This window comes from Gopherus flavomarginatus, chromosome 1 (assembly GCF_025201925.1).
Source record: "Gopherus flavomarginatus isolate rGopFla2 chromosome 1, rGopFla2.mat.asm, whole genome shotgun sequence".
Taxonomy (NCBI): Eukaryota; Metazoa; Chordata; order Testudines; family Testudinidae; genus Gopherus; species Gopherus flavomarginatus.
This window is the reverse complement of record NC_066617.1, coordinates 123,724,476-123,746,951: the sequence shown is the minus strand read 5'-3', so window position 1 is coordinate 123,746,951 and position 22,476 is coordinate 123,724,476. Positions and strand designations below refer to the sequence as shown.

At 41.8% G+C, this 22,476-nt stretch overlaps 1 protein-coding gene across 14 annotated transcripts in view; it reads right to left on the bottom strand.

The window, feature by feature from the left end:
- Window positions 1-22,476, bottom strand: part of PLEKHA5 (pleckstrin homology domain containing A5) — a 294,700-nt gene that overhangs the window by 39,432 nt on the left and 232,792 nt on the right. For 6 of the 14 annotated variants that reach the window (XM_050967965.1, XM_050968002.1, XM_050967954.1 and 3 more), the window contains 2 exons: window positions 18,535-18,615; window positions 316-378 (listed from right to left, as the gene is read on the bottom strand). The exons of 1 other annotated variant lie outside the window; for it this stretch is intronic. In XM_050967965.1, the coding sequence (XP_050823922.1) occupies window positions 316-378; window positions 18,535-18,615 (144 nt within the window). Of the gene's footprint in view, window positions 1-315; window positions 379-18,534; window positions 18,665-22,476 lie in introns of those variants that run through there. 7 more of the 14 variants (XM_050968024.1, XM_050967984.1, XM_050968044.1 and 4 more) reach the window with 2 other exon arrangements.

Sequence of the window (22,476 nt, the reverse complement as noted above, 5' to 3'; positions counted from 1 at the left end):
GTATCTCCCCAACCCCAATAAATTCAAAACCAGCTATGGGATATTTGCTCAAACATCCAGGAATATTTCCTCTGACTTTCAGAAATAATTCCCCTTTGAGCACAGAAAAATGCTGGAAAATTTCAGGCCAAAATGTGATAATTTCAGAACGCTAGAAGCATGACAACTGGGGGTTATAATGGAAATGCCCCCCCCCCCTTTAGTAGCAATTGCTACTAGTTTTATATTAAGTAGTTTTTGCATCTAAGTTTTATGATCAGGGTAGAAACTTCTACATCAGAATATCAACACAGTAAGCCAAAAACAAATACTTACATCTATATCCAATTCTTCAGATCTATATTTGTACAGTGTACCCCTACATTCTTCTTGTGTCAACTATAAGGAAGAATAATATTCCCATAAAATAACTTCCCACCAGAACCATGAAAATGATGTTCATCTTAGAGTTAAAATTTTAATACTCCAAAATCAGATTCCATTTGAATGCCAAACATTTAATGTATGACTAGATACACAATATTTAAATCTCGGTTACTTAATGTACCTAATGGAATGTCAAATAGAGATTGCCAAAAGGAGAAAGGTGTATCACAGTTATTTTCCTCAAACTATTAAATCTTGCTAATTAAAAATGAAACTGTGGAATTATGCTAAGTTTATTAGGCATGCATAATTCTTCAGAAAAATGTTGAGTGCTACAGTTGCAATATAAAAATTCAATCAAATCTAGACTGTGTAGTAGATAAAATTACATCCTGATTAGATCCACACACACCATTATATATCACTATATTAATTTTCATGTGTGCATTCTAAATACAGGACCTTATTCTGCTCTTTTATGTTAATGGCGGTGTACTGAAATTCCAGTGTGTTCCAATGTAGTTACAAATTTACACCAGAGTAACTAAGAACAGAATTGTCTCTTTGTGTATATAGTGTGTGTATACGATATACAGATATACACACTTTTTTGGCATGTACGTGGGATTTTCTTCAGCTTTCGTTTAGATATGGTATACCATACTACAGCAATTACTGTAAATGGATACAGTAGTATTACCTGTGCTGAGGTATGCAAAGTCTTTTTACCAAGGTTATGACTGACATCCTACTCAGCAGAAGGGATCCTCAAGACTGATTTGATATGAGCAAATGCTCAACACATTAACTTTTTACTTCTTTTCATCTCTACACTGACTGCTAACGATATATTTTAAAATACTTAAAATGGGCTAACATATATAGATACTCATTTGTGCCAAACTTTTTATATCCCATTTTAGTTAATACATAAAATATATGCATATTCATTCATTCCTAACATATACATACAACAAATAAATACATTTATTTAACTGGAACATTTTTATATCAATTGTGCAAAAAACAGACTATAGAAACACAAGTCCAAAGGAGGTTTATAAATGCAAGAATTGGGGAGAGTTAAACATACATGCATTCCAAACATACAATAAATCTTTAAAAGACTTAAGTGTTTCATTTCAAGACATTATTTCCACATACCTCATGCAAATGCATCTGGTGACAATTTAAAAGTATGTATAGTGTATTAAAACCACATAGTAACTTTCTTTGAAATGAATATTTAATGAAAATGAGTATCAGAATATGAAAAAGCCACAGCACTTTTGCACTTCATTAAGATTATAACCCTTTTTTTTAAACACAAACCTATTTAAACCTTTAATAGTGTAGAAACAATATATTTTTTTAAAAAACCCTCCTTTCCGAACTAAAGCTTTTATCTTAACTAAAGAAAGAACTTAGGAATGGAAATATTTTAACAGTGTGCTCATAAGCATGGTCAATATAAATCTGGTCCAGATCCCAAAAAATATGGTTAAAACCTTACACTGATTTCTGTGTAACTCAACAGGGACATTATGTAGCTTTTCAAGACCCCAAATTTATCTTTCCAGAACACACTAAGATATTATGCAACTTCCTTGGATGGTGATATACAAAATAAATCTTTTCAAGTTTAGTGACTTTTTAAAAAGTTCATTTATTTGTGTTCTCAGAAGCCAAATCTTAATTATAGCATAACTTAAAATAGGCTGATGATCTATCATCCACACCTATTCCTATTTAGAAAAGCTAAATGCACTTTCAATGAGATAGGTACAGAACTTTAAATTTAATACCTGTAAATAATTACTTCTAAAATATTTTGATTCAAATAGTATTAAGTATGAGTTTGCATTTACCCCACACAGGCAATGAAATGGTTAATGTGGGCCCATTATCAGCTGGTTGCACTTGGAGGGTGGGCCAGACTCAGTTAAAAGACACTAAACGCCGATCTACACTACGAGTTTAGGTTGACTTTAGCAGCCTTAGATCGATTTAACCCTGCACCCGTCCACACGACGAAGCCATTTTTGTCAACTTAAATGGCACTTAAAATCAATTTCTGTACTCCTCCCCGAGGGGATTAACGCTGAAATTGACATTGCCGGGTCGAATTTGAGGTAGAATGGGTGAAATTCTACAGTATTGGCCTCCGAGAGCTATCCCAGGGTGCTCCTTTGTGACCGGTCTGGACAGCACTTCCAACTCAGATGCACTGGCCAGGTGCACAGAAAAAAGCCCTGGGAACTTTTGAATTTCATTTCCTGTTTGGTCAGCATGGCAAGCTGATCAGCACAGGTGACCATGCAGATCTCATCAGCAGAGGTGACCATGGAGTCCCAGAGTTGCAAAAGAGCTGCTGCATGGACCGAACAGGAGGTACTGCATCTGATCGCTGTACGGGGAAACGAATCTGTACTATCCAAACTCTGTTCCAAAAGACAAAATGCCAAAATATTTGAAAAAAATCTACAAGGACATGAAGGACAAAGGCTGTAACACGGACCCGCAGCAGTGCCATGTGAAACTTAAGGAGCTCAGGTAAACCTACCAAAAAAACCAGAGGCAAACGGCTGCTCTGGGTCAGAGCCCCAGAGATGCTGCTTCTATGAGCAGGTGCATGCAGTTCTAGGGGTGCCCCCCACCACTACCCCACCCCTGTCCGTGGACAACTGCAAGGGGGGAATCTCATGTAACGGGGATGAGGATTTTGTGGACGAGGAAGATAAGGATAGCGTACAGCACTCAAGCGGAGAAACTGTTCTCCCAGACAGCCAGGAATTGTTAGTCACCCTGGAGCCGATACTCTCCCAACCCTCCCAAGGTGGGCTCCTGGACCTCGAACGTAGAGAAGAGACCTCTGGTGAATGTACCTTTGTAAATATAATACATGGTTTAAAAGCAAGCATGTTTAATGACTAATTTGCCCTGAAGATTTAAAGAAGCCAAAAGACTGTGGCTTACCATGGCTGCCTGCAAGCTGACTTCTGTTGCCTGGCCCTGTGCGTGTGATCTCTCACACCAGACAAGCAGCCCCTCAATATAAGAGGCAAAATGCGACCTTGTACTCTAAAATGTGTCTTTTTAAAAACTACTCTCCCTTTTTTTTTCCTACCACAGCTGCAAATGTTTCAATGCTCCCCCTATCATCTCCATCCCAGAGGCTAGTGCAGATAAGAAGGCAAAAAAATGCACTCATGATGAAACATTCTCTGAGCTCATGCAGTCCTCCCACACTGAAAGAATCCAGCAAAATGCATGGAGGCAATGTCAGAGTCCAGGAAAGCACAAAATGAATGTGAGGACAGGAGGCAAGAGGATAGATTGCTGGAGCAGGAGGAGAGGTGGCGGTAGCATGATGAGAAGAGGCAGGAGATAATGCTGAGGCTACTGGAGGATCAAACTGATATGCTCTGGTGTATGGTTGAGCTGCAGGAAAAGCAGCAGGAGCACAGCCCACCGCTTCAGCTCCTGTTTAACCGACCGCCCTCCTCCCCACTGGGCACCCAACCACTCCACCCCAGGGGACTGTCCAAGCAACAGAAGACTAGCATCCAATAAGTTGTGAAGAGCAGCGTGGCCTTGTCCTCCTCTCCTCCCATCCTCCCCCACCCCTCCCAGGCTACCTTGGCAGTTATACCCCTATTTGTGTGACGAATCAGTAAAGAATGCCTAAATTTGAAACAACGACTTTATTGACTCTGCAAGTGGTGATCAGATGGGGGAGGGCGATTGTTTTACAAGGAAGTAGAGTGAACCAAGGGGGCAGGTTTTAATCAAGAAGAAACAAAACAAAACTTTCACATCATAGCCTGGCCAGTCAGGAAACTGGTTTTCAAAGCTTCTCTAATGCGCAGCGCGCCCTGCTGTGCTCTTCTAACCACCCCAGTGTCTAGCTGTACGTAAGGAGCGTCCAGGTGATTTGCCTCAACCTCCCACCCCGCCATATACGTCTCTCTCTTACTCTCACAGATATTGTGGAGCAAGCAGTAATAACTATGAGAATATTGGTTTCGCTGAGATCTGAGTCAGAAAACTGCGCCAGTGCAGTTTTAAACATCCAAATGCACATTCTACCACCATTCTGCACTTGCTCAGCCTATAGTTGAACAGCTCCTGACTACTGTCCAGGGTGCCTGTGTATAGCTTCATGACCCATGGCATTAGGGGTAGACTGAGTCCCCAAGGATAACTATAGGCATGTCAACATCCCCAATAGTTATTTTATGGTCTGGGAAGTAAATCCCTTGCTGCAGTCACTTAAACAGACTAGTGTTCCTGAAGACGCGAGCATCATGAACTCTTCCCAGCCATCCAACGCTGATGTTGGTGAAACGTCCCTTGTGATCCACCAGTGCTTGCAGCACCACTGAAAAGTACCCCTTTTGATTTATGTACTGGCTGCCTTGGTGCTCCGGTCCCAAGATAGGGATTTGTGTTCCATCTATTGCCCCACCACAGTTAGGGAATCCCATTGCAGCAAAGCCATCCATTATGGTCTGCACATTTCCCAGAGTCAGTACCCTTGATAACAGCAGCTCAGTGATTGCACTGGCTTCTTGGATCACAGCAGCCACCACAGGAAATCTGCCCAATCCAAATTGATTCCCTACTGACCGGTAGCTGTCTGGTGTTGCAAGCTTCCACTTGCTTGTGAACTGTGAGGGCTGCTCTCATCTTGGTATTCTTGCACTTCAGGGCAGGGGAAAGCAAGTCAAAGTTCCATGAAAGTGCCCTTACGCATGCGAAAGTTTCACAGACACTGGGATTCATCCCAGACCTGCAACACTATGCAGACCCACCAGTCTGTGCTTGTTTCCAGAGCCTAGAATCGGCATTCCACAGCATGAACCTGCCCCATTACAAGGGCCTGTGCTTTCAGAGAAGTCTGTGTCCATGTCCTCATCACTCTTGTCATCTCCTTGCCTGCTTTTGCAGGTTCTGGTTCTGCATATACTGCAGGATAATGTGTGAGGTGTTTACAACAGTGATAACTGCGATGGTGATCTGAGCGGGCTCCATGCTTGCCATGGTATGGGGTCTGCAGGAAAGCAGAGTTGCAGCAGAAGTGGTGGATGATGGAATAGATATTCATAAGAGAGATGCCATGAGAATAGATATTAATAGAGAACGACGAGAGGACCTGCGGGGTGGATTCATGGGAGCAGAGTGGCAGTGAAAGCGGTGGTTAGAATGCCAGTTTTTTCGACCTATTGCACCGTCTGCAGCCAGAGCAGGAGACCAGAGTGGCAGCAGAAACAGTTGTTCAATACTATGGTTAGCAGTCCTACTGCACTGTCTGCTGAAAGCAATATGGCGCCCGCATAGAAAAAAAGGTGAGAAACAATTGTCTGCCGTTGCTTTCACGGAGGGAGGGCAGCTGACAACATGTACCCAAAACCACCCGCAACAATGTTTTTGCCTCATCAGGCATTGGGAGCTCAACCCAGAATTCCAATGGGCAGCGGAGACTGCGGGAACTGTGGGATAGCTACCCACAGTGCAATGCTCCGAGAGTCGATACTAGCCATGGTACTGTGGATGCACGCTACCGACTTAATGTGCTTAGTGGGGACACACAATCAACTGTATAAAATTGCTTCCTAAAAAATTAACTTCTATAAATTTGACCTAATTTCATAGTGTAGACATACCCTAAGAGTAGAAAAGGGCTGCAGGGAGAAAAGGGAAGAATTTATAGTCCCTCTCTGGGTAGTAGAGAGCAGAGAAGCTTCAGGACAGATTTTACATCCTGGGCTTGATGGAATAGGCTAACAGGGGTGCAGGGCACCTAGTGCTAGTGCACCTGAGTGAAAACCAACTCTCAGGCAGAAAGTTGAGGATTCAGACAAGGGAAAGATTCCACGAAGGTAGTCTCTGAGTCAGAACTCTCAAGAAAAACAGAGCTGAGGATGACTCAGGATAATTTAAAAGTTCAAGCCTGGAGAAGGGGCCAAAGTTGCTTTTGTTGTGGTTTATAATTTTCCTTTTGTAGCCTGAAGCCCCCTGGGGCCCTTGGCTCTAATAGAGTGGAACAGAAGAGGAGCCCTGGAGGAGTGGCAGATGTCATACTGATGCCCAGTGTCATGTGGAACACTAACACACCAGAAGGGGAAAGACTTTTAAATGACCTGGTCAGAGGGCCACGTCACAAGAAGAGAGACCACCACAGGGCCTGAGCAGCTGATGGCAGGGGATGTTAAATGACAAGAGAGCTGCTAAGGGGCATGCCTACAGTGAGCGTACTTTTTTACAGTCTATAATAGCCACTGAAATGTTTCCATTCTTTTACAGTTTTATCAGTAATACACAACAGGCAGAAACTTCTAGAGAAGCACTTCACCTCCACACAACAGAGAATATTGTAAAAAAATTTTTATATTCATTTAACACAGAAAGTCTGAAAGTTATATGAACTACTTTGCCCGTCACCAACAATGCAGCAGCTGCTTAATAATGTACAGCAAATCTACTAGATGGTTTGGGACAAGATGTAAAGAACACCATTATATTCAGTTGGAACTGAGGTAGTGTCAAACAGATAGCTAAGGGTTAATGTCTCTTTCACCTGGAAAGGAGTAACCTGAAACACCTGACCAGAGGACCAATCAGGAAACAAGACTTTTTCAAATCTGGGTGGAGGGAAGTTTGTGTGTAAGTCCATTGTTCTCTGGTCTTGTGCCTGTCTCTCTCGCGGCTATGAGAGGATTTCTGTCTCTTGCTTTCTAATCTTCTGTTTCCAAGTTGTAAGTACAAATATAGTAAGGAAGTAAGGTTTATATTGTTTTCTTTTGTATTTACATGTGTGTAGTTGCTGGAGTGTTCTGAATTGTGTTTTTGAATAAGGCTGTTTATTCATATTTCTTTTAAGCAATTGACCCTGTATTTGTCACCTTAATACAGAGAGACCATTTTTATGTATTTTTTCTTTCTTTTTAAGACTTGTTGGAGTTTTTCTTTAGTGGGGGACTCCAGGGAATTGGTGGGAGGAAGAAGTCAGGGGGAAATCTGTGTGTGTTAGATTTACTAGCCTGACTTTGCATTCCCTCTGGGTAAAGAGGGAAGTGCTTGTGTTTCCAGGACTGGAAATAGGAGAGGGTGGAGTCCCTCTGTTTAGATTCACGGAGCTTACTTCTGTGTATCTCTCCAGGAACCCAGGGAGGGAACACCTGGAGGGGGGAAGGGAAATGGTTTATTCCCCTTTGTTGTGAGACTCAAGGAATTTGGGTCTTGGTGTCCCCAGGGAAGGTTTTTGGGGGGACCAGAGTGCCCCAAAACACTAATTTTTTGGGTGGTGGCAGCTTTACCAGGTCCAAGCTGGTAACTAAGCTTGGAGGTTTTCATGCTAACCCCCATATTTTGGACGCTAAGGTCCAAATCTGGGAATAGGTTATGACATGGTGGCAGCCGTTGTGGGAAAGATAGAATCCAGAAGCCAGTAGGAATATTATAGTTTTCTTTTCTCTGCTAGGGGCTTTTAAGCAGAGACAAACAGTTTGGTTTCAAAAGGAACCACAGAGAACTTTTTTTTTTTCCTCTGCTCTCTCTTGCAGTTGTGGCTTGCATATTAAGCAAGGAAACATTAAGGAACTATTAAGGGTCTTTTGTGACAATTCAGACAACAAACACCGGAGGGCACCCCAACACAAGAAAACAGGAACCATGCCTTCTAAGGCAAAAATGAAGGCTGAAAAACAAATCAAAGACGCCGAGCACAGGCGAGATATGGAAAAAAAAACTACAAGAGATGGAGCTGAGAGAAAGAGAAAGAGAGGCAGCCTACAAAAGAGAGCAAGCAGCCAAAGATGCAGACCACCAAAAACAGCTGGAACTCCAGAGGGACGCCCACCGACAGGCCATGGAATTAGAAAAGGCTAAGCAACAACACCCAGCCAATCCTAACAACCCTTCGCCAGTACTTGTTCCACAGCACAGGAAATTTCCCACCTACAAGGCAGGTGATGACACTGAGGCCTTCTTGGAAAATTTTGAAAGAGCCTGTCTTGGGTACAGCATCCCTGAAGACCAGTACATGGTAGAATTGAGGCCACAGCTCAGTGGACCTTTAGCAGAGGTGGCGGCTGAAATGCCTAAGGAGCAAATGAATGACTATAAACTTTTTCAAACCAAGGCCAGATACAGAATGGGGACAACCCCGGATCACGCCCGTCGGCGTTTCAGAACCCGGAAGTGGAAACCAGATGTGTCATTTCCCAAACACGCCTACTACGTTGGGAAAAATTATGAGGCCTGGATATCAGGACACAATGTTAAATCCTTGGAAGAACTGCACCTCCTCATACAAATGGAGCAGTTCTTGGATGGTGTTCCTGAGGACATAACACGGTACATACAAGATGGAAAACCCAAAAATCTCACCGAGGCTGGGGAGATTGGAGCCAGATGGATGGAAGTGGCAGAAAGCAAGAAAGCTACTGTCAAGGGGAACGAATACCCCAGGGGGCACACCGACCATAAACCCTACAACCGAGGACAGCCAAAGACCTCACATACAAACCAAGTAAAGCCACAGACGCCCTATTCTTCCACCTCACCAGTCTCCAGTAACTCACCTCGACCCAGTGACCAGTCAGATGGAAGATGCTTTAAGTGTAATGAACTGGGACATATCAAGGCCAACTGCCCAAAGACAGCCAACCGAGTGCAGTTCATTACACCACCATCACACCAAAGATCCCCAGGTCCAGATGCCTCTCAAATACTCTTGGAGCGAAGGGAAAATTTGAGAGTGGGCGGAAAGAAGGTTACTGCGTGGAGAGACACGGGGGCATAAGTGTCAGCTATTGACCAATCCTTCGTGGACCCCAAATTCATCAACCCAAAGGCCCAAGTGACAATTTACCCCTTCATGTCACAAGCTGTAGACTTGCCTACAGCTGAACTGCCTGTCCAGTACAAAGGCTGGTCAGGAATGTGGACTTTTGCAGTCTATGACAACTATCCCATCCCCATGCTACTGGGGGAAGACTTGGCCAACCAGGTGAAGCGGGCCAAGAGAGTGGAAATGGTTACACGTAGCCAAACCAGGCAAGCTTCCAGACCCATTCCTGTTCCTGAGCCGTCCACAGACGCCCTGTCTGTGTTACCAGAGACCCAGACAGAGATAGTGGACCCGGATTCCATGCCAACCACTGAAACAGCCACAGCACCTCCAGTCCCAGGCCCGGAACTGGAACAGCAACCAGCACCAGCAATTGCAACCACATCTTCAAACTCAATGCCAAAGGGTGCCAGCGAGCCAGAACTGGCAGAAGCAACAGACAGCCATACCCAAAAGGCTCAGCCAGAGCCTGAAATACCCTCAGGTGCACCAGCGGGGAGCGGTTCACCAGCAACGGAAACAACCCCATCACCTACATCGCTTCCAGAGGGACCAAGCCCAAGTCCATAGTCTGAGGAAGAACTGGTGACCCCAGCCTCAAGGGAACAGTTCGAGACTGAGCAGTAAGCAGATGACAGTCTTCAGAAAGCTTGGGCGGCGGTACGGAGCACCCCACCGCCTCTCAGCTCTTCTAATCGATCCCAGTTTGTTATAGACCAAGAACTTTTATACAAGGAGATTCTTTCTGGTGGACACCGGGAAGAATGGCAGCCGCAAAAACAGTTGGTGGTTCCAACTAAGTACCGGGGGAAGCTCTTAAGCTTAGCCCATGATCATCCCAGTGGCCATGCTGGGGTGAACAGAACCAAGGACCGGTTGGGGAAGTCCTTCCACTGGGAGGAGATGGGCAAGGACGTTGCCAAGTATGTCCGGTCTTGTGAGGTATGCCAAAGAGTGGAAAAGCCCCAAGACCAGGTTAAGGCCACTCTCCAGCCACTCCCCATAATTGAGGTCCCATTTCAGCAAGTAGCTGTGGATATTCTGGGTCCATTCCCAAAAAAGACACCCAGAGGAAAGCAGTACATACTGACTTTCGTGGACCTTGCTACCCGATGGCCGGAAGCAGTAGCTCTAGGCAACACCAGGGCTAACACTGTGTGCCTGGCCCTAACAGACATGTTTGCCAGGGTAGGTTGGCCCTCCGACATCCTTACTGATTCAGGATCTAATTTCCTGGCAGGGACCATGAAAAAACTGTGGGAAACGCATGGGGTGAATCACTTGGTTGCCACCCCGTACCACCATCAAACCAATGGCCTGGTGGAAAGGTTTAATGGAACTTTGGGGGCCATGATACGTAAATTCGTCAATGAACACTCCGATGACTGAGATCTAGTGTTGCAGCAGTTGCTGTTTGCCTACAGGGCTGGACCACATCCCAGTTTAGGGTTTTCATCGTTTCAACTTGTGTATGGTCACGAGGTTAAGGGGCCATTACAGTTGGTGAAGCAGCAATGGGAGGGGTTTACGCCTTCCCCAGGAACTAACATTCTGGACTTTGTAAGCAACCTACAAAGCACCCTCCGACACTCTTTAGCCCTTGCTAAAGAAAACCTAAAGGATGCTCAGGAAGAGCAAAAGGCCTGGTATGACAAACATACCAGAGAACGTTCCTTCAAGGTAGAAGACCAGGTTATGGTCTTAAAGGCGCAACAGGCACATAAGATGGAAGCATCATGGGAAGGGCCATTCACGGTCCAAGAGCGCCTGGGAACTGTGAAATACCTCATAGCATTTCCCAATTCCTCACTAAAGCCCAGAGTGTACCATGTTAATTCTCTCAAGCTTTTCTATTCCAGAGACTTACAGGTTTGTCAGTTTACAGTCCAGGGAGATGATGCTGAGCGGCCTGACGGTGTCTACTACGAAGGGAAAAAAGACAGTGGCGTGGAAGAGGTGAACCTTTCAACCACCCTGGAACGTCTGCGGTGGCGACAAATCAAGGAGCTGTGCACTAGCTTCGCCCCGTTGTTCTCAGCCACCCCAGGACGGACTGAACGGGCATACCACTCCATTGACACAGGTAATGCTCATCCCATTAGAACCCCACCCTACCGGGTGTCTCCTCATGCCCAAGCTGCTATAGAACGGGAGATCCAGAACATGCTACAGATGGGTATAATACGCTCATCTACCAGTGCATGGGCATCTCCAGTGGTTCTGGTACCCAAACCAGATGGGGAAATACGCTTTTGCGTGGACTACCGTAAGCTAAATGCGGTAACTCGTCCGGACAACTATCCAATGCCACTCACCGATGAGCTATTGGAGAAGTTGGGACGTGCCCAGTTCATCTCTACAATAGACTTAACCAAGGGGTACTGGCAAGTACCGCTAGATGAACCTGCCAAGGAAAGGTCAGCATTCGTCACCCATGCGGGGGTGTATGAATTTAATGTCCTTCCTTTCGCGCTGCGAAATGAACCCGCCACCTTCCAGAGGCTGGTAGATGGTCTACTAGCAGGACTGGGCGAATATGCGGTTGCCTACCTCGATGATGTGGCCATTTTTTCAGACTCCTGGCCCGAACAACTACTACACCTGGAAAAGGTCTTTGAGTGCATCAGGCAGGCCGGACTAACTGTTAAGGCCAAAGAGTGTCAAATAGGCCAAAACAGAGTGACTTACCTGGGGCACCAGGTGGGTCGAGGAACCATAAACCCCCTACAGGCCAAGGTGGATGCTATCCAAAAGTGGCCTGTCCCAAAGTCAAAGAAACAGGTCCAATCCTTCTTAGGCTTGGCCGGGTACTACAGGCGATTTGTACCACACTACAGCCAAATTGCTGCCCCACTGACCGACCTGACCAAAAAGACCCAGCCAAATGCAGTTAAGTGGACTGATGAGTGTCAAAAGGCCTTTACCCAACTTAAGGCAACGCTCATGTCTGACGCTGTGCTCAGGGCCCCGGACTTTGACAAGCCATTCCTAGTAACCACGGATGCATCTGAGCATGGTATAGGAGCAGTTCTCATGCAGGAAGCAACGGATCACAACTTCCATCCTGTCGTGTTTCTCAGCAAGAAACTGTCTGAGAGGAAAAGTCACTGGTCAGTCAGTGTAAAGGAATGCTACGCCATTGTGTACGCCCTGGAAAAGCTACACCCATATGTTTGGGGACGGCGGTTCCAGCTACAAACTGACCATGCTGCGCTAAAGTGGCTTCATACTGCCAAGGGGAACAACAAGAAACTTCTTCGTTGGAGTTTAGCTCTCCAAGATTTTGATTTTGAAATTCAGCACATCACAGGAGCTTCTAACAAAGTAGCTGATGCACTCTCCCGTAAGAGTTTCCCAGAATCCAGTAGTTAAAAAGTGTTCTTAAAATGTAGAAGTCTGTTAGTTATATACTTAGTGGTATATGTAAATGTGCATGTGTTGTATTAATCTGGTTATTTTAAAGTTCTAGGAGGAAATCGCTGCCAGTGAGCTTCCCCACTGTCTGCAATTTGGGGGGCGTGTCATAAACAGATAGCTAAGGGTTAATGTCTCTTTCACCTGGAAAGGAGTAACCTGAAACACCTGACCAGAGGACCAAACAGGAAACAAGACTTTTTCAAATCTGGGTGGAGGGAAGTTTGTGTGTAAGTCCATTGTTCTCTGGTCTTGTGCCTGTCTCTCTCGCGGCTATGAGAGGATTTCTGTCTCTTGCTTTCTAATCTTCTGTTTCCAAGTTGTAAGTACAAATATAGTAAGGAAGTAAGGTTTATATTGTTTTCTTTTGTATTTACATGTGTGTAGTTGCTGGAGTGTTCTGAATTGTGTTTTTGAATAAGGCTGTTTATTCATATTTCTTTTAAGCAATTGACCCTGTATTTGTCACCTTAATACAGAGAGACCATTTTTATGTATTTTTTCTTTCTTTTTAAGACTTGTTGGAGTTTTTCTTTAGTGGGGGACTCCAGGGAATTGGTGGGAGGAAGAAGTCAGGGGGAAATCTGTGTGTGTTAAATTTACTAGCCTGACATCGCATTCCCTCTGGGTAAAGAGGGAAGTGCTTGTGTTTCCAGGACTGGAAATAGGAGAGGGTGGAGTCCCTCTGTTTAGATTCACGGAGCTTACTTCTGTGTATCTCTCCAGGAACCCAAGGAGGGAACACCTGGAGGGGGGAAGGGAAATGGTTTATTCCCCTTTGTTGTGAGACTCAAGGAATTTGGGTCTTGGTGTCCCCAGGGAAGGTTTCTGGGGGGACCAGAGTGTCCCAAAACACTAATTTTTTGGGTGGTGGCAGCTTTACCAGGTCCAAGCTGGTAACTAAGCTTGGAGGTTTTCATGCTAACCCCCATATTTTGGACGCTAAGGTCCAAATCTGGGAATAGGTTATGACAGGTAGCTTACACTACCTCTTGGAGTGTGCTAAGGGATATTTAGTGACCAAGTGGCCATGCGTCCATTTTTATGTTGTATCCAGTGGAACTGCCTTCAGTGACAGTTCCTTTTTACATCCTGCCAGGGCACTGATTTAAGAGGCACTGTCACATTACTTCCCACAGACTTGTGAGTTTTCCTTGAAGACTTCCTATCCAAGTACTGACATAGCCTATTCCTGCTAACATTGAAATATATAGTGAAATCACACTGTATGAGTGCAGAGGAATTAATAGCATTTTAAATACTCCTGAAGTATTAGTTATTGCCTGCTGTTAGTGTAAGTTACATGTATAGTTGGGGCAAATATTTCTCTGTGTACGCAGTTACACTGGTGTTACACAACTGCCATTGCATTCAATGAGAAATGTTTAATGTCCATTATGTAATGCTGAAAATATCTCTCTACCTATCTGTGAATTAAGTCTTGTGCACAATAGGTATGTGTATAAAGAAGAATTTAGCAAGTAGAGATTTCAAAAGTTACAGAAACATAGTCCATCTAATCCAGTATCACATCTTAGACAACGGGCAATATCTGCTGAATCATGGCAAGGTATAAAACCATGAAAATGGACATTATGTAAGATGTTCACGGGGAAGTTTTTTCCTAACCTAAGGCAACTATTGGAGGATTTATTTCCTGAATCACGAGGGCTTATATCATTGTGTTTTTATTTTAGCCAGTGTAAGTGCAGATGTTAATACACATTTCTAAAACTTTTTAAAATTACAGAAACCTGTTGCCTAAATAAAGTCTTGTGGCATGGAATTTCACAACTGATGGCATGTGTACATCTTTTGGCAGACTTCTAGTGAGGAAATTAAACAAAAAGCAGGGGCTTTTGTGCGGAGGGTGAGACATTCTTTAACATTCTAGTAGCATTTTTTAAAAGGCCCTTTTCACTCAGTAGTATGAACACATAGACCTATTTGACACTCAGTGATACTTTCATGCAATTTAGCTGAAAGAGTATGTCTTCAGTAGTAAGAATATACTGTGGTTTGAATGTATTATGTATTAGATGTGAAAACTGCATTTTGCATAATGCAACACATAGAATTTCAAATAGAGACAAGAAATGCAGGAAAAGAGGATGTAGCCCCCAAATAAGAATGTTGAACAAATTCAGAAACAAAGCTTAAAAAAATATTTCTAAACATCAGGATCATAAGCCAATAGCCCATCAACAGCTTTAATTTGTGCAACTGGTGAACAGTGTATGACAACTCAACATCTTGCTGTCCTAGACTGAAGTATGGGGCAACAATCTGTTCTTAAATATTTTCCAATTTCTTGGGCATAAACATGCTGACATTAGGCATGCACGTCATCTTGTTCTACCCAGATTTTAATCTTGTCTTTTCAGTGTCATTGTGCTTTATACACACAATATTCTGACTCATTCATGTTAAAATCCTGTGTGATCTTTAAAATATGAAAAGTCAACACAGTACACGAAGTTGTCTCAAATTTTAAACCTTTAGGTGTATTTGTGAATTTGCACCAATAGAATCCCCTTCAGATAACATTAATATACCTCACTTAACACTGAGAAAAGGGCAGACTGTCTAGAGATGTTGCAAATAGACAATTTAAGTTTTCTCCAATTTACGGTTTGTACTGGTAGGTACTGGTTCATGCTCTTCTAATTGTACCTGAATGTGTCCAGCAGAGCTAGCCAAAAAGGATAGGAACCTGGTTATTACTACATTTCTTCAATATGAATAAAAAGTTAACGTACATCATATATTACTTGTTCAGGATCAAGCTAATATTCAAAGAACCCAGCTAAAAGTTCTGGCTTACTGGCAGGGGAGAACTCCTCCTCCGAATACGTTAAGCAAGGGTGACCACATTTCTAAATACCTATTCTCTTTCTAGCTTTTAGCCTGTGTACTAACTGGGGTGAAAGCTTTCCCATTACAACGACAGTCCATATTTTAATAGACCACAGTCCCACAGGAGTTCAAACATCCCCAATAAGGTGCAATACAAAATATAGCTCTTAAGAATTAAAAAGAATTTAATTTGACATTCTGCTTACTGGAACATTAAGTAAAGCAGGTAAAGGGGGTCCAGGAGGCTGGCATTTTGTCATAAAATAAATCTCAATTTCCTTCCAAAACAATGTAAGGTCTCATCTACACGAGGACATCAGGAAAGTTCATCTGAATCAATTAAAGGTGTAAATTTCAGTGGATGAATTTTACTGTATTAAATCTCTGTGTGAACACTTATTCAGAATTAAAGTGGCCTTAATTTGGTTTAGTTTAATTCACTTTGGACATGATCCAAGCTAAACTTTAATTCTGAATGGGGTATTCCTACAGTGGCTTAATGTGGCTTAAAACTAATCCACTGAAAATTCACATCTTTAGTTAATTTGGATTAATTTTCCTGATGTCTGTGTGTTGACAAGCCTCAATTCCTGGATAGAACCACCACATGTGCAAGTATGTTTGCCTTTCCCTGTAATCCTTCAAACAAAGTGCCTTCCAAAAGTATTATGGCTCTTACCAGGAATTTCTTTATGAGCTACACAGATTGAGGGTTTATATTGCCTTTCCCATATCAGCCAGATAAATTTATTTGCCTAAATCCTCCTCCCATCTTTTCATTTGGGTTGTTTTCTTAACATCTTTTTCATTCAAAAAAACTGTATATATGTTGGAAATTAAATCTTTTGTTCCAGGCTCAACTCCTCAAATGTGGTTGAAAGCATAGACTGAGTTGCCCCATATCAGATCTCACAATAAAATGTTTGACTTGTAAATACTGAAAATACAGGACCTTTATGTTATTCACATTAATACATACCTTGTGGTTTCAAATCAGGACCCAGGAACAACTATCTAAATTGAGTAATCTCAGCTGTTACCCACAACAAATAGCCACTTTGATATTTGCTAGGGATAAATTCACAGTTGTAAATGAAAGTAGCTAAGAGAGGGCATCTGATAAGAATGTAGAAGAAAATTTGTTCAAGGTGGTCTGGATGAATAGGTGATCTTTTATTTTTGGTGACCTACATTTATTTTTAACCCAATAATTACTATGAATAGCTATATTTGGGCTCCAGCCTTTTTTTCTTTAAATAAGAAATTTAGAGCTGTGAAAGAACAATGACTGACTAAAAATGACAGTCCCTTATTTATGCAGTGCACACTTTCCCCTGCACTATCCTACCAATACATCTCAAAACACCATTCTAGGGGGACCATATCTCTGGGGGGAGAGAGGGTAGTTCAGTCTTCATGACCCTTCAGATTCATGGTCTCTGACAAGGTTGTCAAGAAGGTGCTATTTCAGCGTCAAATATAAAATGAAGTTATCTTTACCATAAAACAGGCTTTAATATGTACATGGATTATTTTAACCAGTTAAGAAAATATTAAAAATTGATGGCATTTTTCAAAAATTTTCAGCAGTGGGACAGCTTTTAAACATACAAAAATCTTATTTAGTTTGGGTATGGAGGAACCCTCACACTCCCATTGCACCCCTAATCTTTCAAAGTTGTGTGTGAAAAAAACCTGTCTTTTGGCACACAAAAGCAGGAGATTGGTTCCAAGAAAATCTGTTAATGCAAGCCATTGTTTCAGCCCAAGAGAAACTAGAGATTCAAAGCATTTCCCCTTTATCTCAAGATACCTGGCTGTTTTCCTAAACATCTAGAAATATTCTACACTGTGATATGCATGGAAGCTGTATTACAGTGGCATAGCACCATCAACGAGCATTCTTCAGAGTAGAATTTGTCTTACTCTACTCATAGAATCATAGGGCTGGAAGGGACCTCAGGAGGTCATCTAGTCCAACCCCCCTGCTCAAAGCAGGACCAATCCCCAGCCAGATTTTTGCCCCAGATCCCTAAATGGCTCCCTCAAGGATTGAACTCACAACCTTGGGTTTAGCAGGCTAATGCTCAAACCACTGAGCTATCCCCTTCCTTCTAGCCATGAAACTTTGTTTACCATTCTTCCTCTTTTGAAGTAATTCCTGAATTTGAAGGGAACAGGTCAAATATTTATTCTGTTTGGCAGCCAGAGATTTTCATAGCTGAATTAGCTGCAAAATACAGCAATCACTTAAATAAGAATGCTTAGGCTTCTTTAAAACTTTGACGTTTGAAATACAGTATTTTGTGCAGCAAAACTCATGTGTCTAAGGAACTACTGCACTTACAGATTTGTACTGGCCACGCTTATAAGTTAATGCAGGTCTCAACCCAAAGACATATTTCCATTCAGCACATTTTCCCCCTCTTAATGTCTCAGCAGAGTTGCAGCCATGACTATATAGTCTAGAAATGTGTACTCTGGTAGGTTTGCTATGACTTTATTAATAAAACATTGCCTCTTGGATCTACAATCTCCAGATCTGTTATTTTGATCCATTTTTCTCCAAGAACCAACCAGGTGCAAGCAAACAAACAAAAATATCTAGAAATCCATCTCCTAAAGATGGAGAAAGTTGCCAGATATGACCAGGTAAACACCAATGGCATGCTTTTGTGTTGAACAAAATGAAGCACCTGTGAAAGCTAATTGTGCATAGGATCACGTTAAAACAAATGTTGGAAGCTTGTTGGAAATCTTATGAGTTTACTGGACACTTGCATATTATACCAAATGATCAAACATTCTAGACAGAAGAAGTTATCCAAAAGGGTACACTTAACATACTCAACAACAAAAGCGTTCAGCAAAAGCCATGCTAATAATATCGCAGCATTTTATAAAGCATGAGTGATTTGTGGTTTTTCAAAACAAATAAGAGAAACACTGATGTTATGAGTAAATCTGAAGAACAACCAAAAACTGTCACTGAGGAAAATTTTTGCAGATGATAAAGCAATTTCATTCATTGTCCAAGACCTTACTTGCTGGTACAGTTGTGGTCTTAGCGCCGAGTTCTCAATCATAGTGTGAACCATGGTGATTAAAGGTTCATTCTCTTTCATCTATTTCAAATCAGGAGGAGCATACAGCAAACATCAGTTTACACCATAGCTAGATTTGAAAGACGACACTGTAAATATAGCCTCTACTTCAATATTTTTTTCTAATAATGCAGCAGTTTAAATTTTAACCAATGCCTTTACAGATTCCATCATTTAGAGAAAGTAAATATTTGAAAAACATAAGTGATAAATATCAAACTCATGTTTCCCATATACAAAAGAATATGTTACTATATTAATATTTCATAAAAGCTGCGTAATTTCCACTGTGGTTCATGTCACTGTAAGTCTAATTACTTCAGATGTTTCACCAATAAACTCAAGTTATAATAGGTAAAACATCAGGAACAAGTGGATAAAATACTAAGTAGCCAAACCATGATATTACTTAGAAATAAGCCAGCTAGATTTGAAGTAATTTAAAACACAAATACAGTAATTTTAATATGCAGTAAGAAACATCCAAATTCTTATCTGAGAACCATTTCATAAAATAGTCCCCTAGACATTAAAATGTAGATTACACCTTCAGTATGTTACGAGTTATTTGAGCCCTTCTGGAACTGAATACTAAGATCAAGTTTACAATGATCTATACTAGTACTTCACAATTAACAATGCAGCAATTTTTATGCAGCACTTTTTTATATACAAAAGCACTCAATTATATTAGTTATTGCATTTACCCATATATGGCTATGAAACCATCTGTTGCACATTTCAAGCTAGGTTGGACGTATGGGCTGCCATATTTGCAGAACAAATTATTTACATTTACTGCCACTAGTGCAATTGTTCAAAACAGGTTCTGTGATCATTTATGGAAAAAAATTATAGAATTAGGCATTCAAAAAAACCCAAGCAACGTACAGAGCAAATGGCCATATTATGCTAGCATGCTGGTGAGAATTCTTACAATCTTATAAGATTTTTGACTATTGTGTTAGGTAGAACTGGTTAAGAAATATTTTTGTTTCTGTCAAAAATCAATATAAGGTTAAAAAGTTTTTCAAAATTTTTCTTCAGAAGTTTTTAGACTTTGTTGAAAAACCAAAAACGGTAATTTTCAGTTTTAAGGGTGAAAAATTCTGTTTTCCCAACAAATACTCAAAAAATGTCAAAAATGGATATTTACTTTAGAAATGTCCAGTTTGATATGCCAATTTTTGTAGAAAGACCTTTTGAATAAAAAATTTCAACCAGTCCTTGTGCTACATCAATTTTACATCCAGCTGTAGAGGATGTATGTGTGTGATCTATCTTAACACAACTGTATACCCAGTAGATTTTTATACGGACTAACTACTGTCTCACCAATTTGATGTGACTGACAGACAAGCTGCTGCTCTGCTGCCCACTGAAAGACTTTTTTCAACCCAAGTGACAACAATTTCCCCATAAACTGAAAATTCCAATCTATGTGGGGTTTTAGGGGGGGTCTCAACCTTCTGTATCAGTGGTATCTCACTAATTTGCACTGGCTAAGGACCCCATAATTTGTACCAAAACAACTGTTTTTCCTTCCATTCTCGGTGAAGTTATAATCATTACATTTAAAAAGCAAATACTTCTAGTATACTATGAAGAATCAAATCTGAATTACAAATAAAGAAAGATACAATTACTAAATGAAGTATATTGTGATACATTCTTTGCTTTATTGTGCATTCACTTATTCACTCATCTGCAACATTCATTAATTCACAATGGGTTACCAGGTATTAGTGGGAAATACTGAGGTTCCAGTATATGTGGGGAATATATTTTATACTGTGCCTCTAATGAGACAGTTGTCTTAATTTACAGGACAATATATACCTGTTATAGTCAGCAGTAGAGTCTGAGAGGCAAAAGCAGGCCCATCTTGGATTAAAGAGAAATATTCCTCACTTATCTACATTTTGTCCATTTTTACTCCAATCCCACTAGGTAAAGATCCTTACGCCACAGGGAACATTTGAAAGTATTTATTTCAGTACCATTTTTCTAGCAAGATTTCTTTCCCCTATTCCTATAGTATATTGTTGACAAGCCTAAGAGAAGCAGAATAAGGTAATAGTCACACATAAAATACTTAAGTGCTCACTAAGTTTAAAACTCTCAGAGACTCTGTTTTTGTCCTACTTTGAAACAAGAGTTACTTGCTGCTCTAGCTTCTTTACACACGTTTGTCTCAGCTGATAACTACCTGTTAGCAGATCAGTAGCATTCTACACTAAGAGGGCAATTTTTGAGTCATGTGACCAAATTTTAAACTGGCCTGTGTTGAAGGAAAATACTTTATCTACAATAGTGAGGTTCCCCATAATATGCAGTAAATAGAAAACTACTAAAAACCAGAGCTAGTAAAAAAAACATTTGATTTTTATATAAATTTTCCACAGACAAATTTCAATTTTTTGGCTAAATTTGAAGACAAAAATTTCTATTAGGAATGGCCTTTTTGAAGTTGTCATCTGAACAGGGAGCTGAGCCTATGGAAGAGAATGGGAATATGAAGTATCTGAACTACATCTTTCATGATGTACAAGGGTCTCCCCTCTTCCTGGAGGGAGGTGTTGTATTATGGCAGTCCCGGTCCATGTTAATATTAAACAAAACTAATAATGCTGGACACAAATCAAGAGCTCTTCTGGAAACAACTAAAGTGTGACAGAACTAATTTAAACTCACTATATAACAAATTGCTGACAACGTGAACAAAATAATTTTAACTAAAGAGCCAAAATATTGTCAACTGAATAGGCTGTTTCAAAGCTGAACCATTTCACCGAGACTTATTAATTACTACCAAGTTTTCTAAGGTCCAGGGCTCCGGAACCTCTGACTATAGCGAGTGAGCAAGCAAGAGACGGACCTGAAGTGAGAGACTGATCTTTTAATCCAAAAACAAATGTTTTAAACACAATTGTTTTGTGAAGACATTTGAAAGGTTTTGGTTTTGTTCTAATACAGAACAAAAACAAATCCTGAAAATTTGAAATGTATTATGAAACTGAGTTGTCATCCTCCAGGCAGCTGTAATTTTAATACTACAGTAAAAGCTTTTTTATCCAGCATATTTGGGGACTAGGGGGATGCTGGTAAGTCAAAAATTCCAGTTAACTAAGAGGGAGTGAGTGAGTTTGATGAGAGAGGGGGCTCAGGACTGGGAGTTAGGATGTAAGAAAGGGTGTGGGGTTCAGGCTCTGGGAGGGAGCTTAAGTGCTGGGGGGTGTCTCAGGTATGGGGTTGGGGCGCAGGAGGGGTTTCAGGATGCTGGATCTGGGCGGTGCTTATCTTGAGTAGCCCCACGCAAGCAGCAACATGTCCCTGCTGCTCCTTGGCAAAGGCACGGCCAGGCAGCTCTGCAAGCTTCCTCCACCGTCAGGCGCTTCCCACAGCTCCCATTGGCCACGGTCCTTGGCCAATGGAAGCTGCAGAGCTAGCGCTTGGGGAAGGGTGGGGGCAGTGCATGGCGCCCCCATGGCTATTCCTCCGCCTAGGAGCAGCAGAGACATGTCACCGCTTGCGGGGAGCTGCCCAAGGTGAGTTCCACCCAGATCTGGCATCCTAAAATGCCCGTTTCTAGAGCTTTCCAGATGGTAAAGTACAAGATACCTTTCCAGTCAAAATTATGAAGTGCTGTTAACCTCCTCTAGTAGAAATGGAGGAAGAGGTGCCCCAAGATACAGGAAAAGTTAACTGCTCAACAGCAATCCCAGTCCCTAAATACCACGGAGGGTCAACAATTGGGAATCAATCCTCTATACAAAACAATGCAAAGTACTGACCAAAAGGCCATTCCAGCAGAAATCATGATTTTTATATCCCTATGAAAATTAAGTTTTTTACTGACAGACCGTTAAATGTTTAATATTT